Source organism: Panulirus ornatus, chromosome 47 (assembly GCF_036320965.1).
Source record: "Panulirus ornatus isolate Po-2019 chromosome 47, ASM3632096v1, whole genome shotgun sequence".
Lineage (NCBI taxonomy): Eukaryota > Metazoa > Arthropoda > Malacostraca > Decapoda > Palinuridae > Panulirus > Panulirus ornatus.
In genome coordinates, this window is record NC_092270.1 from 19,956,648 (window position 1) to 19,972,746 (window position 16,099).

At 36.8% G+C, this 16,099-nt stretch overlaps 1 protein-coding gene across 3 annotated transcripts in view; it reads left to right on the plus strand.

Moving 5' to 3' along the window:
- Positions 1-16,099, plus strand: part of LOC139763646 (uncharacterized) — a 46,340-nt gene that overhangs the window by 17,949 nt on the left and 12,292 nt on the right. For 2 of the 3 annotated variants that reach the window (XM_071689910.1, XM_071689909.1), the window contains exons 5-9: positions 1,134-1,194; positions 2,771-2,899; positions 6,567-6,712; positions 10,580-10,748; positions 14,854-14,936. In XM_071689910.1, coding sequence (XP_071546011.1) covers positions 1,134-1,194; positions 2,771-2,899; positions 6,567-6,712; positions 10,580-10,748; positions 14,854-14,936 — 588 coding nt within the window. Of the gene's footprint in view, positions 1-1,133; positions 1,195-2,770; positions 2,900-6,566; positions 6,713-10,579; positions 10,749-14,835; positions 14,937-16,099 lie in introns of those variants that run through there. The other variant, XM_071689911.1, reaches the window with a different exon arrangement.

The following is a 16,099-nucleotide window of genomic DNA, read 5'->3' on the forward strand; positions in this document are numbered from 1 at the left end:
GAAGAAAACTGAGAGTACATGTGAATAAGAGCAAGGTTATTTGGTACAGTAGGGTTGAGGGACAAGTCAATTGGGAGGTGAGTTTGAATGGAGAAAAACTGGAGGAAGTGAATTGTTTTAGATATCTGGGAGTGGATTTGGCAGCGGATGGAACCATGGAAGTGGAAGTGAATCATAGGGTGGGGGAGGGGGCGAAAGTTCTGGGAGCATTGAAGAATGTGTGGAAGTAGAGAACATTATCTCGGAAAGCAAAAATGGGTATGTTTGAAGGAATAGTGGTTCCAACAATGTTATATGGTTGCGAGGCATGGGCTATAGATAGAGTTGTGCAGAGGAGGGTGGATGTGCTTGAAATGAGATGTTTGAGGACAATATGTGGTGTGAGGTGGTTTGATTGAGTAAGTGATAATAGGGTAAGATAGATGAGTGGTAATAAAATGAGTGTGGTTGAGAGAGCAGAAGAGGGTGTTTTGAAATGGTTTGGTCACATGGAGAGAATGAGTGAGGAAAGATTGGCCAAGAGGATATATGTGTCAGAGGTGGAGGGAACGAGGAGAAGTGGGAGACCAAATTGGAGGTGGAAAGATGGAGTGAAAAAGATTTTGAGTGATTGTGGCCTGAACATGCAGGAGGGTGAAAGGTGTGCAAGGAATAGAGTGAATTGGAACTATGTGGTATACTGGGGTCAATGTGCTGTCAGGGGATTGAACCAGGGCATGTGAAGCGTCTGGGGTAAACCATGGAAAGTTTTGTGGGGCCTGGATGTGGAAAGGGAGCTGTGGTTTCGGTGCATAATTACATGACAGCTAGAGACTGAGTGTGAACGAATGTGGCCTTTGTTGCCTTTTCCTAGCACTACCTCATGCACATGAGGGGGGAAGGGGTTGTTATTTCATGTGTGGCGGGATGGCGATGGGAATGAATACTATTTATCTTTATTCTGGCAAGGCTTTGTGTTGCTAAGCCTGCAGGCTGTCATTTTATACTTTATTACTAAATCTTAAGAAGCTCATTTACTAATACCTTGAAATATATAATATTTTCATTGTAGATGATATGGAGTTACTAATCACTGATATAAGTGTAGCAGAAGCTTTGCTAACCAACTTTCCATTTTTGCATTATATGGCCAGTCATGTGAGCGGAAGAGCAGTTGTGGTCAGAGTGGAGGATGGAAGCGTTGCTGCTGAGGATGTAAGCTTTAATTTCTTATTATATAATGTCATAATCTTTTTGTAATGTCCAAAACTCACTCATTTTAGGACCAAATATTCTTCCTTAATTGAAGGAGTTTGCTTCTGAATTTGTTCCTGTACCTGTAACTGCTGATCTTTCATTTTGCCTAAAACCCAGGTTGTGAGAAAATAGTATGAATATATGTCGAGAAGATAGGTGAAGAGATTGACAATGATGATGTAATTGTTAGAGGTGGAGGGATCAAAGGAGAGTAGTACTCCCCTAGAAGTACTTATTACAAGATTTTGCCATTAGGCAGTTCTAGTGCATAACACTTACCATATATCTTGCTTGATTAACAATGCTTTTTTTCTTCTGCCATTTTGCTAATTGAATCATTGTTAGTTCTTGGCTGATTTGGATTTTTCTTTATCCATTTATCAGGGCTTCTTTATGCTTATCCCTAGTAGATTTCTTATTTCTCAAGAATAAACTCATTATCTTTCTCAGTGGGTTTAGATAGATTTTTGTTTGATATCATATTGGTAAGTAACAAGGTATTATTGCAAACTTGATTTGTTTTTCCTAGCTAATACAATTTTAGACCAAATATATTGTTTTGATACCTTCTGTTTATTGCCATGCGTAGATAATCATAAATCTTAATTCACTTCATAAACCATAAAGCTTGAGTTCTTTTATCCTTTCATGATAATTCATTTGTTTCATTTCTTCGGTTTTTTATGACTTTAGTTTAAATCTGAAATTTCATTCTTTATCCATCTGTGTATTATCTTTAAGTTCTGTTTTCTTGGGAGTCACAATGAAACACCTTTATCTTTTTCTGTTTGATCAAAACTTTTACCTATTTTCTTGATTTAGCCCATGTGCTGTATTTTGTTACTTTTTCCAGTAGGGACTTATATTTTACTTTGTTAAATTCCTCAGCAAAGTCGAGAAAGACAGTATCCATTCTCTTCTCTTGCGTGAGTGTTTCATGTACGTTTTGATGGTGCATTAAGAGCTGCTTTGAGTACTTCTGCCATATACAAGTCCGTGTTGTCCTTCATGAATGTGGTTGTTATTGAGTAAGTGTTTATTTATGTATTTCTCTGTCACTCCTTTAAAGAATTTGATCGCATGCATAGTCAGATTTATAAGCTTAGATCTTCCTTTGCATATTCTTTCAGGTTCAGAACATTGTTCTTCATTCTGGACTTCTCATGGATAAAGTATAAATAAGATGAGTTAAAGTGAATTCAGAACTTTAATTTGAATAGAACACAGTTTAATGTTATAAATTATAACAGATAAGATAGTGAGGTAGCAGTGAGATATGAGCTACTAATTAGGATTTAATTATCAATGTTTCTGCAGTTGTCTTCCTCAGGAGAAGACAACTGTTGAAACATTCAGAATTAAATCCTGATTATCGGCTCATGTCTCATTACTGCCATACTAGAATACTGTTTGTTTTTTCAAAATGTGATTGCCTGCTGGCTGACACCATGACATGTTGAGGTGATTTATTACTTATCATATTAAGAGAAACTTATTTTAAAGCATATCTTGATTAACTACTTTATTTCAACAGAATAAGATTGAAGTTGGAGATGTAATTGATGAGGCTTTTGGTATTTGCATCAATGGATGGCGCCGAGGTCGTGTTTCTTCTCTCCTGCGACAGAAAAGAGGGCTTCCTGTATCTCTCAAGGTTATCAAAGTATGGACAAACCTTCCCTTTATACCCTTCATTAGTAGCTCTTTTCTTGTCTGCATCTACTTCATGAAGATTTATTTTTGGCATTTGCAGAGACGCCACCCATGTATGAGTCAAAGTGAAGTAAAATAGCAAAGCTTTTAGTGTAGATGGGGCTTCAGCTCCCATATCCAACTCTTTTGTAACCTTATTTGACTGTTCATATCCATTCACCAGTAGAATTTTATGGAGTAAAATGGTAGAATTGATTATACACATTGTACAGAAATTGGGAAGTTGTGAAACTGCAGTGTTTTTGGTAGGTAGGAATAAGGAGTTTTTAATGTCCAGTTACAATTCAAAACAGGCAGACCATAGTTGTTAAACTTTTCAGGCCTCCTACCTCTTGCCTTTTCTTTGAACCCTGGGGATGATGAATACACGCACACACACACACACACACACACACACACAAACTATCATCTGGCAAATATGCTGTAAGAATACCCCTCAGGTATATGGATAAGGAAATATTAAGTAAACATTTCTTATCTTACACAAGGCCAAAACTAGAGTATGCTTCTCAGATTTGGGTACCTCGCTTGAAGAAACACAAACAGTTGATAAAGAAGGTCCAGAGTAGGGCAGCAAAGATAGTACCAGAATTAAGAGAGTTAAGTTACAGGAGAGGGCTAAAGATTTTTTGCCCACCTTGAAAGAGAGAAGGGTAGGGGGTGACCTAATCATAACCTTTAAATTTTCAAAACAAGTTGATGGTGTGGACAAAGAATAGTTCTGTAAGAGATGTAGGGATAGATCAACCAGGGGACATACACTAAATGAAGAAAGACTGTTAAGAAAAAAAACATAAAGAAGTACTTTTATAGTATAAGAGTGGTAGATGAATGGAATAAGATGACTGAGGATATGGTTAATGGAGACAATATACAAAAATTGAAAAAGTTGTATGACAGCAGAGAATGCTTAAGAAACGAGGCCTCATGAGTATAAAACTCCCTCATTTGTTGTACAAATAGGTAATAACACACACACACACACACACACACACACACACACACAGTGAAAGGAGGCCTCAGTATGGTTATTAACTAGTAGGAAAATGAGCTTTAGGTTCTGTTTGTGAGAAGGACTTGAAAGTAGACATCATCCCGAACCTATAGCCAGAGTCCCACATTAGGAGAAGAGTAAAGGAGACAGGCTGTCTGCTAGTAGAATTTAAAATAAGTTTTCATATCCATCATAAGACCAAAACTTTTTGCTTTTCACATTTTTTTACTGCACCTAAAGAAGCATAAGACTAATGAAAAAAGTCCAGAGGAAGGCAACAAAGACGTTACCAGAATTAAGAGAGCTCAGTTACAGGGAATGGCTTAAAGCTTCATATTTGCCCATCATGGAAAAGAGAAGAGTAAGTTCTGAGTTGATCTCAACCTTTGTAAGTTTTTGAAACAGATCTGTGACATGGACAATGAGCAGTTTTTTGATAGGTTTTGCAAGTAGAAGAGACATTGTAATATTAAGTAAGTAGCATGTAAATGAATACTTGTGAATAAGTACTATTATGATATAAAAGTAGTGGCTGAATGGAACAGAATGACTAAGGACATGGTTAATGTAGACAGCTTACATTTTTTAACAAGTTGTATGATGGTAGAGAATGTTCCAGAGATAGGATCCCATAAGTAAAAACTCTCTCCATATTGTGATTATAGGTGATAACATACCAGGGAAACTCCTTTTTACCTTTTCATTGCCTGATGCCACTTTTCATCTGCTATTGTGTCTGTTGTCTCTGTTCATCCTCTTTTTCTATTTACATTGTTCACCTACTTCCACGAAATTTTCTTTTTCTTTTTGAAATTCATTGATACACTTTGATGCATTTGATACCACATTTCCCATTTGTCTTTTAGCTCGTACCTTTCTCTTTACCTTTCTGGCGCTTTCTGTTGTATTCCTCCCAATCTTTCATGCTCTTTCTCTGCAGCCATTGTCCATATATCCCTCATTTCTCTTCCACTTGTGCTTTAACTTTCTTGTTTCACTATTTATACCCTTTTTCATATGCTAACACCCCTCTCTCCATATGCAACACATGTCACCTACATATACAAGAACTGCTTCTCAATACCTGCCACATCTCTTTCATTCCCCTAGTGTCAGTTACTCTCACCCTCACGCATTCCTCAGCCATTCTCTTGATATGTCTGCATGTAGGCCACCTTTTCAAGCCTGCTCACTTTCATCATGTCTTTCACACATTAATCATATAATTTTTTCCTAAAAGCACCACAAAATTTTACACTTGCCTCCTTCAGGAAGTGATCATACATTTCACCTGCTGCCCATTTCACTATGTTCGCATCCAGAAACCTCTCTGTTTCTTGCTTTTTGGTTAGCACACAATCATTTGATTTACAACACCACTCCACCCATGTATATTATGTATGCACTGTTTTTTAACCAAGTTTTCCTCGTCACCATTCCTCTGTCAGCATACACCTTATCAAGCCATTCCCCTTTTTCTTCTACACTGGGGACCTCTTGCCTCAGTTATTCTATCAGTTGCTGCTAACCCATTTTTCCATTCATACCCTGTAGCACCAAGTTTTAAGCCCTTGCAAAAACTACCATAGTGCTCATTCATCTCAGTCCAAAAAGTGCTCCTCTTTTCTTCTCTATTCACAAGCAAGTGCCTATGCAGTAGCAGTTACCCACCTGTTTTAGTATAATATCATTCTAACTCATCAATCTTGAACATACTTCTCTACACTTTTTAATGTAGTCCCATGGCTCCGTCATCATCAAATGTGAAATTTTCCTTGGTCTTGTCCTCTCACGAACTCCAGATTGTACTTGTTGAACACTCCTAAACCACTTTACACACTTCCCATCAGCTATGTTTTGCTCAGAGCCAAAACATTCAGGTGTCTTTCATCAAGCGTAGCTCATATGTCACCCTTGTTTTCATCCTTGATATTGAAAGTAGGTAGGAGAATTACAGTGTTGTTAGTCTAGTTTATGTATTGCACTGTGTTGCTATGATAGCTATTATAATGAGAACACTGTGTTTAAACGCAGTGTTGTCGCATAGTTAGCTTGGAAGAACACTTTGCTTTTGCTTAAGCTTTCTTCCTTTGATTTAGTTATCACCAAACAAGATTTTAGTTTTTTACTTCATTTCATTTGTTTTTTATTGTTGCATTTTTTACAACCCAGTGCCACTTTTCAGAAGTATTTTTGAATTTTCAGTGTTTGTCTTCCTGTGTTGATAATTGAAAATGAACTTTTGTGATATGCCAAGTATTTAGTTTTCCATATTTCATCCTGACTCACACTCCCTTGAAAAATTAAAGACTAGCAGAATTAGGGGGCCTGATATAGATTGCACATATTACACTATTTTTTACCTTTAAGTCATGGTTTAGCTTTAAATACCAGTAAAGTAATTCTATAAACTTAATGTTAAACTCAGTTTTTATAGTATTTTGTTAGAGTACTGTATGATATTTGATAAGTGCAGTAATAGCTGTGAAATCACATGAATGGTTAGTATGTTGTAGTAATTTTTGCCCTTTCCCCTCCAATTTCCAAATTTCTGAATAAAAGGATGTATTATTTATTATTTATCATTTATTATTTATAAAAGATTTATTATTTATAATTTCAGGGTCATTATGCCGATGGGTCTGTTTATCCAGGAATAGTACCATTACTTCAACGGCTTCACCTTGATGTAAATAGTCTTCAAGAACAGTTTCGAGAAGTTGCTTTAGCAGAGAGTCAAGAAACATCACTCATCAATAACCAACTTGAGTAAGATGATATTATTTCTATGCTTTTAGAAGACATTCATGTATGATTTTATATATCATTGATTACCCTAGAATAGAGTTACTAAGTATGTTGTTTTTGATAAATGCTTGAGGATATAAAGTATATTCCAGCTAATTTCTTTTTCATTTTGATGTTTTTTTTTTCATTTTTTGTACTTGATTGTCATTTCCAGTATTAGCAAGGTAGCAACAGGAACAGATGAAGAAAGGCCACATTTGCTCACACTCATTTCCAGTTGTCATGTTTAATGCACTGTGAATCATGTGTAATGCACAGTATGTAGTGTTGTCATGATATATTTTCCCTTTACCTTTAACACCTTCTTTTGAATGAGTAATGTATGGTGAAAAGAATATTTACCAGAAAATTTGCTTTCATTATTTTGCAAATTAGCTGATGGATTATACATGCATATGGTGTGCTTATTTTTGGATCCTAGTGTTGTACCAGGGGTATATCTTACATTTGTTTTGGAGGCCTCTTCACCCTCCCAACTCGGTCTGGGCCTAAGCTGCATTCTTGCTAATTGCGGTTGTTTGAGGCATTAACATATAGGTAACTCCACAATCTGGCTGGTTAGGTGTACTTTGTAGATATTTGTCCATTTAAAACAAAATATCTATTAAGTGGTCTGTAATGTTTCAGATATTTGCAGGTTGTGAGTTGAACATTGTTGGGGCCTAGATGTTTGCTTTGTTTTCTTTTATTGTATTTGTGATTTTTAAGCTTAGTGGTGATATTGTACAGTGTTGTACATGCTTGTCACACCAATTAGGAAAACTTGTTTTGGTGTACCCTGAGACTTAAGATACTGTGCATACATAAATTGTATGATAATAGAAGAGGTATGGAACCATGTGCATACTCAAACTTTATGATAATAGAATAGAAAAGGTTTGGAACCATGCCTTCCAGGATCTTCCAGCTGTAAATTATATAACACTCATATCTGTGCTTCAGTGAATTGTCTCACTGTTTGCAGTCATGCTGAGTAGTCGTCAGTTTTTAGTCATTGTGGGATGTGAATGATCTTTGTTCGTTTTCTTATTCAGAAAATTGTTTGCCTTGATGAGTGATGTTAGCACATACCAATATCCTAGCATGGAGGGTATTTGCTTAGTGTCATCAATTCAGTGTATCTTACCAAGAGGGATTGCAGAAGTCAGCATACTGTTTTCAGTAAAGAGACAACTCTTGCTTTGTAGAGGTAAGGTTAAGCATAATCAAATCTTTATATTTTGTACTTCTCTTCTATGGCATGATGATATTACTTGTATCTGCTCACTACTTCGTTTACACAGGAAATGGCGAGTATGTATGAAAAAAAGAAAACTTGTATCTGCTCACTACTTCGTTTACACAGGAAATGGCGAGTATGTATGAAAAAAGAAAACTTGTATCTGCTATTCCATATGAGTTCTTATCGATCTTTGTACCCCATAATGAATTACTTAAAACATAAATCCAATAATGTTATTTTATATGATTCAATGGAAGACGAGATTTATGACCATTTATAGTCTTCAAATGTCTTCCACAGTTAGATTTTTATACTTATGTTGGTATCACCTGTGAGTGATCATACAGAGCTTTAATTTATGTCATCATTTGTGACAGATATATGAATGAGCAAAGCAGAGATGCAAGGGCAGTTCTATGGGAATAGAGCTTTTTGCTATGGAAGCAGAGTAACTACCTAGTTTACTACATTATGTTTTTCATCTTTTTAGTAGCAAGCAGTAGATCTGGCTGCTTACATTATTAGTCATGCCAATTTTTTTATTTTGTGGGTTTGGACACCATGGTTTAAAGGGTTTAACATTGATATCGCCATTTTATTTTTTCTTCTACCTTCACAATTTTATAGCAGTCAAGCTCCTAGTAATGGCACCCAGAAGCTTACTTTCTCTTTGCTTACATCTGTGGAATCTTAGAAATTTTCCTAGATTTTCAAAAGGCATTCAGTAAGGTACATCAAAGATTACTAGCAAAAATTAAGTCACATAATATTGATGTGGTTGTACTTCAGTGGAGAAGAAACTAGGTTGACTGGCCATAGGTAAAGAGTTGTGATAAGTGATCAAGCTTTAGAATGGTCAGACGTAATAAGTAGCGTGCCACAAGAATCAGTTGTGGACCAATTTTTTTCTCATAAATATTGATGATATTGATAGTTTCTTCCATTGTAAGATATCAAAATTTGCAGGTGATACTTTGCTGGGAAATAATCTACAAATCAGATTGAATGTCTGCAGTATCAGACTGATATAGGCATATTGATGTATTAGACTTATAGGTGGCAAATGAATTTTGATATAAAAAGTGCAATTTTACATATCACTTATAGAAACAAAAGAGTAAGCTACAGTATGAACTCTGTTGAATTGCAAAAAGTAAAATAGGAAAGAGACTTGGGCATGATGAATTCTGGTGACCCATCAAGTAAGCAGTGCATAGAAGTATTGAAAAGAGTGAACAAGATTCTAGGCTCATAGGTAGCACTTTTGAATGTAAGCCTAATGAAATAATGCTTACTCTTTACAATTCATTGGTGCATCCTCATCTCAAATATTGTATTCAGTGTAGGTCACCCTATTTAAGAAAAGACAGACAGAATGGAGAGAGTAGAGCATCAAGCTACCAAGATGATTCCTGGACTGAGAAACAAATCCTGTGGGAGCCAACCAAATGAATCTGTTTAGCGTAGAAAAAATAAAATTAAGAGGTGATCTAATGCAGGTATTGAAGATTATCAAAGGATTTGATAATCTTGATCTGACAGGCTACTTAAGACTTGCTTCATCTGATTTCTGTCTTTATCCATTTATCTGCATCTCTGATTCCTGTTTCCTCCAGAAACTCCCTCAGTGGGTGGTCATGGCAAAAGTCTCTGTAATTGGTGTACTCCAGTGCTGCTTCTTGGTCTTCAGTGCCTCATCCTTAACAGGCCACTGGCAGAAGGCAACTCTAATGCAGTGTTTTGAGAGGCTCCTACCTAATGTTTCTACTGACTACTTTTGCAAAATGTGTCTACCTAATGTTCCAGTCTACTACTTTTTACCTGATGCTCCTTCCCATTACTTCTACCTATTGCTCCTGTGTAATGTTCCTACCTGATTCTTCTATCTATTGTTCTTACCATTTTGCCAAAAGGCAGGGCTAGTGCATAGAGTTATGAAGAATGAGTTGTGTGAGTTGAGGGTTGTTAGGTGTTATCTGTGACAAGGAGAGATTGTATGTTTGTGGACAAAAATCCCAGCGGTCCACTTGTGGGTGAGATAGAAAAGACAGCTGTCTGGGTCACAGGAGTGCAACTTGACAACCACTTAAGTGCTGGCTCACTATGCAGCCATCACTGATTCTCCCAATACCCAGGCAGTTAGTACTAACAGCATACCTCCCTGATTGATGGCTGCCTACCAGCTACTATTGAACAGTTCAACTAACTTTACTCTTAGTAATGGATACAAACTCATGGGCAAAGGTTTTATCTTGAATGAAGCAAAGTACTTTTTTCAACAGGATTGTTAACATTTGGAATTATTTATCAGTTAGTGTGGTTGAAAGGAGTACTGTAGGTACATTTAAGAATAGACTTGATAGATATTTAGCTTCAAGTCCCTGACTTGTTCCATATTTAGTAATGATGTAATTTTCAGTGTTTTAGTATTCCACTGCATACATTTCCCACTTCAGTGAGGTAACATTGGGAACAAATGAACAGTGGCTTCATTTGATTACACTAGTCCCTGACTGTCCTATATGATGTACCAGTTTCATTACCATTGCTATTACCATTACCATTACCATTGTTTTGATTACATTACTCTTCATATATTTTTTCAGAGGGCAGACAGTGCAGTACTTGGGAAGCATATCCGTAGGGAGCTCTGGAGATGTTTCAAAGATTGAACATGCTGTTATAGCAGTTTCTAATCAAAATAGACCGGCCATAGGTGTCATTCTGGTTACGGGTGAAATCGGTGTCCAGACTCTCCTTAAGACCAATAGAAAGGTATGTTTGATGTGGTACATGCTTGAATAACTTTTATTTTTCATTCTTTTTCTTGTGAACAAAAGACTCCTTCTACACTGAAATAGTTTTATATAAATATGCACACACACCCAGTAAACACCAATTAACACCAATAAATTCTTTGTACAATTTCTTCAGCATTATCATATATATATATATATATATATATATATGATGATACAGCGCTGGTGGCTGATTCATGTGAGAAACTGCAGAAGCTGGTGACTGAGTTTGGTAAAGTGTGTGGAAGAAGAAAGTTAAGAGTAAATGTGAATAAGAGCAAGGTTATTAGGTACAGTAGGGTTGAGGGTCAAGTCAATTGGGAGGTGAGTTTGAATGGAGAAAAACTGGAGGAAGTGAAGTGTTTTAGATATCTGGGAGTGGATCTGTCAGCGGATGGAACCATGGAAGCGGAAGTGGATCATAGGGTGGGGGAGGGGGTGAAAATTTTGGGAGCCTTGAAAAATGTGTGGAAGTCGAGAACATTATCTCGGAAAGCAAAAATGGGTATGTTTGAAGGAATAGTGGTTCCAACAATGTTGTATGGTTGCGAGGCGTGGGCTATGGATAGAGTTGTGCGCAGGAGGATGGACGTGCTGGAAATGAGATGTTTGAGGAAAATGTGTGGTGTGAGGTGGTTTGATCGAGTAAGTAACGTAAGGGTAAGAGAGATGTGTGGAAATAAAAAGAGCGTGGTTGAGAGAGCAGAAGAGGGTGTTTTGAAATGGTTTGGGCACATGGAGAGAATGAGTGAGGAAAGATTGACCAAGAGGATATATGTGTCGGAGGTGGAGGGAACGAGGAGAAGAGGGAGACCAAATTGGAGGTGGAAAGATGGAGTGAAAAAGATTTTGTGTGATCGGGGCCTGAACATGCAGGAGGGTGAAAGGAGGGCAAGGAATAGAGTGAATTGGAGCGATGTGGTATACAGGGGTTGACGTGCTGTCAGTGGATTGAATCAAGGCATGTGAAGCGTCTGGGGTAAACCATGGAAAGCTGTGTAGGTATGTATGTTTGCGTGTGTGGACGTGTGTATGTACATGTGTATGGGGGGGGGGTTGGGCCATTTCTTTCGTCTGTTTCCTTGCGCTACCTCGCAAACGCGGGAGACAGCGACAAAGTATAAAAAAAAAAAAAAAAAAAAAAAAAAATATATATATATATATATATATATATATATATATATATATATATATATATATATATATATATATATATATATATATATATATATATATGGCTTTTTGATTATCTTTCCAAGTCTTACAGCATGACATGGATACTTATGCATGAAGACCTTAAGTCCAGGCTCTTTTGAATGTTACTTTAAAAGGAAAATTTCATGTTTGACATAATCTTGATATGTCATATCACTGAAAGCTGTGGTAAATGGGAAAACTTAAGCATAGAATGTGCAAGAAGCTTACATGGAGGAGTACCTATCCTAAGTTTGATACGTGGATGTGAAACTCAAGTTTATACAGGTCAGAATCAAGTTGAAATATAAATTCCATAGTGTTTTGATGAAAAGTTAATACTGTGTTACCAAAAGATTATAGTGGTCATCAGTACCCTCTAATGAATCCAATCTTTGATTCACAAACATAATTCAATAATCTTTCTGTTTTCCCTTAAGTTACTTGATTTATGAATCACTATAGCACTTTAAGTTGTAAAATACTGAGCACTGTCCTTTGTTTTTTCTTTTGTATCAAGTATTGTTCCCATTGTGGATGTAAGAAAACCTGACTCAATTGAAAATTTTTTTTCATTCTTTTTCAACCTTACATTTCCAGTTTCATATGTACAGACTGCATACTTGTCCTTCTCTAAGACCCTAGCATTTACCTTTCTCATCACACCATATATTCCCAAGACCTTCCACAAGTCATCTCTATCAGCTCTGCCATATGCTTTCTTCAGGTTTATGTATGCCACATTACAGATCCTTCTGTTTCTCCAATCATTTCTCATGAACATTCTTTAAAGCAGACACCCAATCCACACACACATTATTCTTACTTTCTTTCATGCTTGTTTGCTGTTTCCTCTATGAGTGAAGTAGCATTCAGAACAGATAACTGAGCCTTAGAGGAAGAAAGATCCTTATTTGGCTCTTTCCTCTCTTCCTCCTTGTAGAAAGTGATGAGGGGAAGACTTTCAGTCCTCCTTTCCAGCCCACTACAACACACAGGAGATATGTGGGTAGTATTCTCTCTCCCCATCCCCAGGGATGACACATATTATATTTTTTTGTCATATTTTATTAATGTTTCCTGCATTTTTGAGTTAGTGCCAGGAACAGATGAAGAAAGGCCGCATTCACTCATCTCTTCTCTAGCTATCATTTGTAATGCACTGAAACCATAGCTCCCTAACCACATCCAGGCCCCACACACCTTTCCATGGTTTACCCTGGCCGCTTCACTTGCCCTGTGTCAGTCCATTGACAGCATTTTGACCCTTGTATATCACATCTTTCTAGTTCTTTTTATCCCATGCATGTCTTTCACCTCCTGCATGTTCAGGTCCTGATCACTCAAGATCTTTTTTGCCCATCTCCATTTTGGTCTCACCTTGTCCTTGTTCCGTCCACTTCTGACACATACATCCTTTTGTCAACCATGCTCATTCTCTTCATATGTCCAAACCATTTCAGCACACCCTCTTCAGCCCTCTCAACCATACTCTTTTTATTACCACACCTGTCTATTACCTTTTTATTACTTACTTGATCAAATCGCCTCACACTACATATTTTCTTCAAACATTTCATTTCCAACACATCCACCCCCTCCACACACCTTTATCTATAGCCCATGCCTCATATTCATTTAAATGTTAGAACTGTTATATCTTCAAACATACCCATTTTTGCCCTCTCAGATAATGACTTCTCATTCCACAAATCCTCAGTGTTCCTAGAACCTTTACCCCGTTGCTCACCTTTTGCTTCCACGGTACCATTTGCTGCTGTGTCCACTCCTAGTTATCTATAACTCTTCACTCCCTACAATTGCCCACCATTCAAACTCATAGACTATCTAACCTATCCTTCTACTTTGCTAAACTAAAGACTAAACCTAATGACTTAGCTTTTATTCACATGTACTCCCAACCTCCTACTTTCACACACTTCCAGACTCAGTCACCAACATCTGCAATTTCTCACTCAAATCTGTGATTACAAGAAAAGTGATGAGTGTCACATACACATGAGGTTTGCTTTAACATGATATTAGGAAGTTTCATCTTTTCCTTTCACTTTATTTGATTTTGATGGCCTTATACAAGGACAACAGGAAACAGAAATTTCACTTACCTAGACAGTCTAGTAAGTTTCCTTAACTTAGGCAGTCCACTTTTTTATGAGAAAGATTTTGCTTAAATGATTATTCTTTATCTGTAAAGATTGGATCATTTTATTTCTTCTTTCAGTAATTTCAAATCGAAAATACTACATGGTTATTACTTGTGTGAAACTGTGGTACTGCAAAGAAAGTGATTAGTTTAATGAATTATATGTACTGATGAGGCATGAGTGAGTGGAGAGACACAGAGAATGCACAGGAGTGGATAGAGAGGAAGATCAAACATTTTTGGAAAGGCATTGTAGTGTATGAGTTAATGAATATGAAGGAATCTTGGGTATGGTGTAGGTCCTTTATGAACAGTTGTGCTCTATATTATAGTGAGGGAAACTCTTGTGGATTTTAACTTTTAGTTTATAAATATCATATCATAATTACCTCTGCAAACACTGCACTAGAGTTGCCTTCTGCCAATGGCCTGATAAGGATGAGGCACTAAAGGCTGAGAAGCAGCACTGGAGTTCACTAGTTATAGAGGCTCTGTTGTGGCCACCCCTTTGAGGGAGTTCCAGATGGGAACGGGCCTCAGAGATATAGATAGGTATTATATATGATTACTTCATTGCTTAGATGTAAGTTGTGTCACATGTCATGTAATATTGCCAGTTTAGACTATATTACATAACCAATACGACCATGTTTCCTTGAATGCATGAATGCTTTCACTGCATCATGTCATTCACTAATGTTCGCAGTTTTCGAATTGATTTCAGATGATCCTGAACCATAGCTACACTGAAATATCCTCCTGTGGCAGAAGGAATGATATGCCTGATTACTTTGCTTATATTGCTGGGTGAGTCATATGCTTGATAGCTTTGTTAATGTTTGCTGGGAAAATTTGTATGTTTATCTTCATAAGTATCATTTTGCACAGTTTAGGTTTGTAACATAAGGGATATCCCATCCCCAACCTATGGAGCAATCTTAGGAAGTAGGCTCTTGGCATCAGCAGCCCAGGTTGTTAGTACTGTCCTGACACAGGAATGTTAAAGTAGTTCCTAGGACAGAGGAACAAAAAAGATGTAAAGAAACACTTTTATAGTATGAGTGGTGGATGTATAGATTAGAATGATTCAGGTCTGACTGACTCTTTAGGATTAGATGTTTGGCAATTAAGATATATAGCCTTCTTGAAATTTAGCGTATGTATCCATCAACCTGATAAGAGTTTTTCACTGTTGAAATTGATTTCTCCTTAGATTACAAGGGCAAGTTCATATAACTGTCATTGACAGGTATTCATAGTATTTCAGAGCTCATAAGATGCATTTTATCCTTAAATAAGACAATGAGCAGAAAGTAATGTATGGATATCTCCTGTAGGTATGTGGATGTTGTCCCAAAACAATTCTGCATTACTTTCAACACTGCTTTAGATTTGATTTACCTAACTTTCCTGTTATATTGTCAATCAAAAATGTACATATTATTTAAAATCATGGCCAGTATGTGAGCTTAAGAGATATGGTAACCAGTGTGATAATGTTTTGGTTACACTCATGCCATCTATTGAGTGCACCCTCAATAAAAAACGAAAAGAAGAGTTGCAGATTTGACAGAAAACTCGTTAAGCCATAATTTCAGGTGGTCTGACTAGGCAGTTTCAACTTCTTGATGTTTCCATAAGTAAATATTTTGAAGGTTCTATGAGAGAAGAGTGAGGCAAGTGAGTCGCAATACAGACTATGATTTAATCCTAGCGGGACAAATGAGGAGGCCCATTATTTCATTAGTTTGTCTATTGTTAAAAAACTTGTGGTGTGCCATCAAAGGTGATACAGATATGAGGGCTTTCAAAAAGTATAGAATTTGTAATGCAGTGGATGATACTGAAGGTGATCTTCTTTATGAAGACAGCAACAGTTCTGCAAGAAGCTTAAGATTATTAAACTTTTGATTTTTACTTTTAATACTTCTGTATCTTTTGTTTTTGAATAAAGCATGGTATAGCTAATG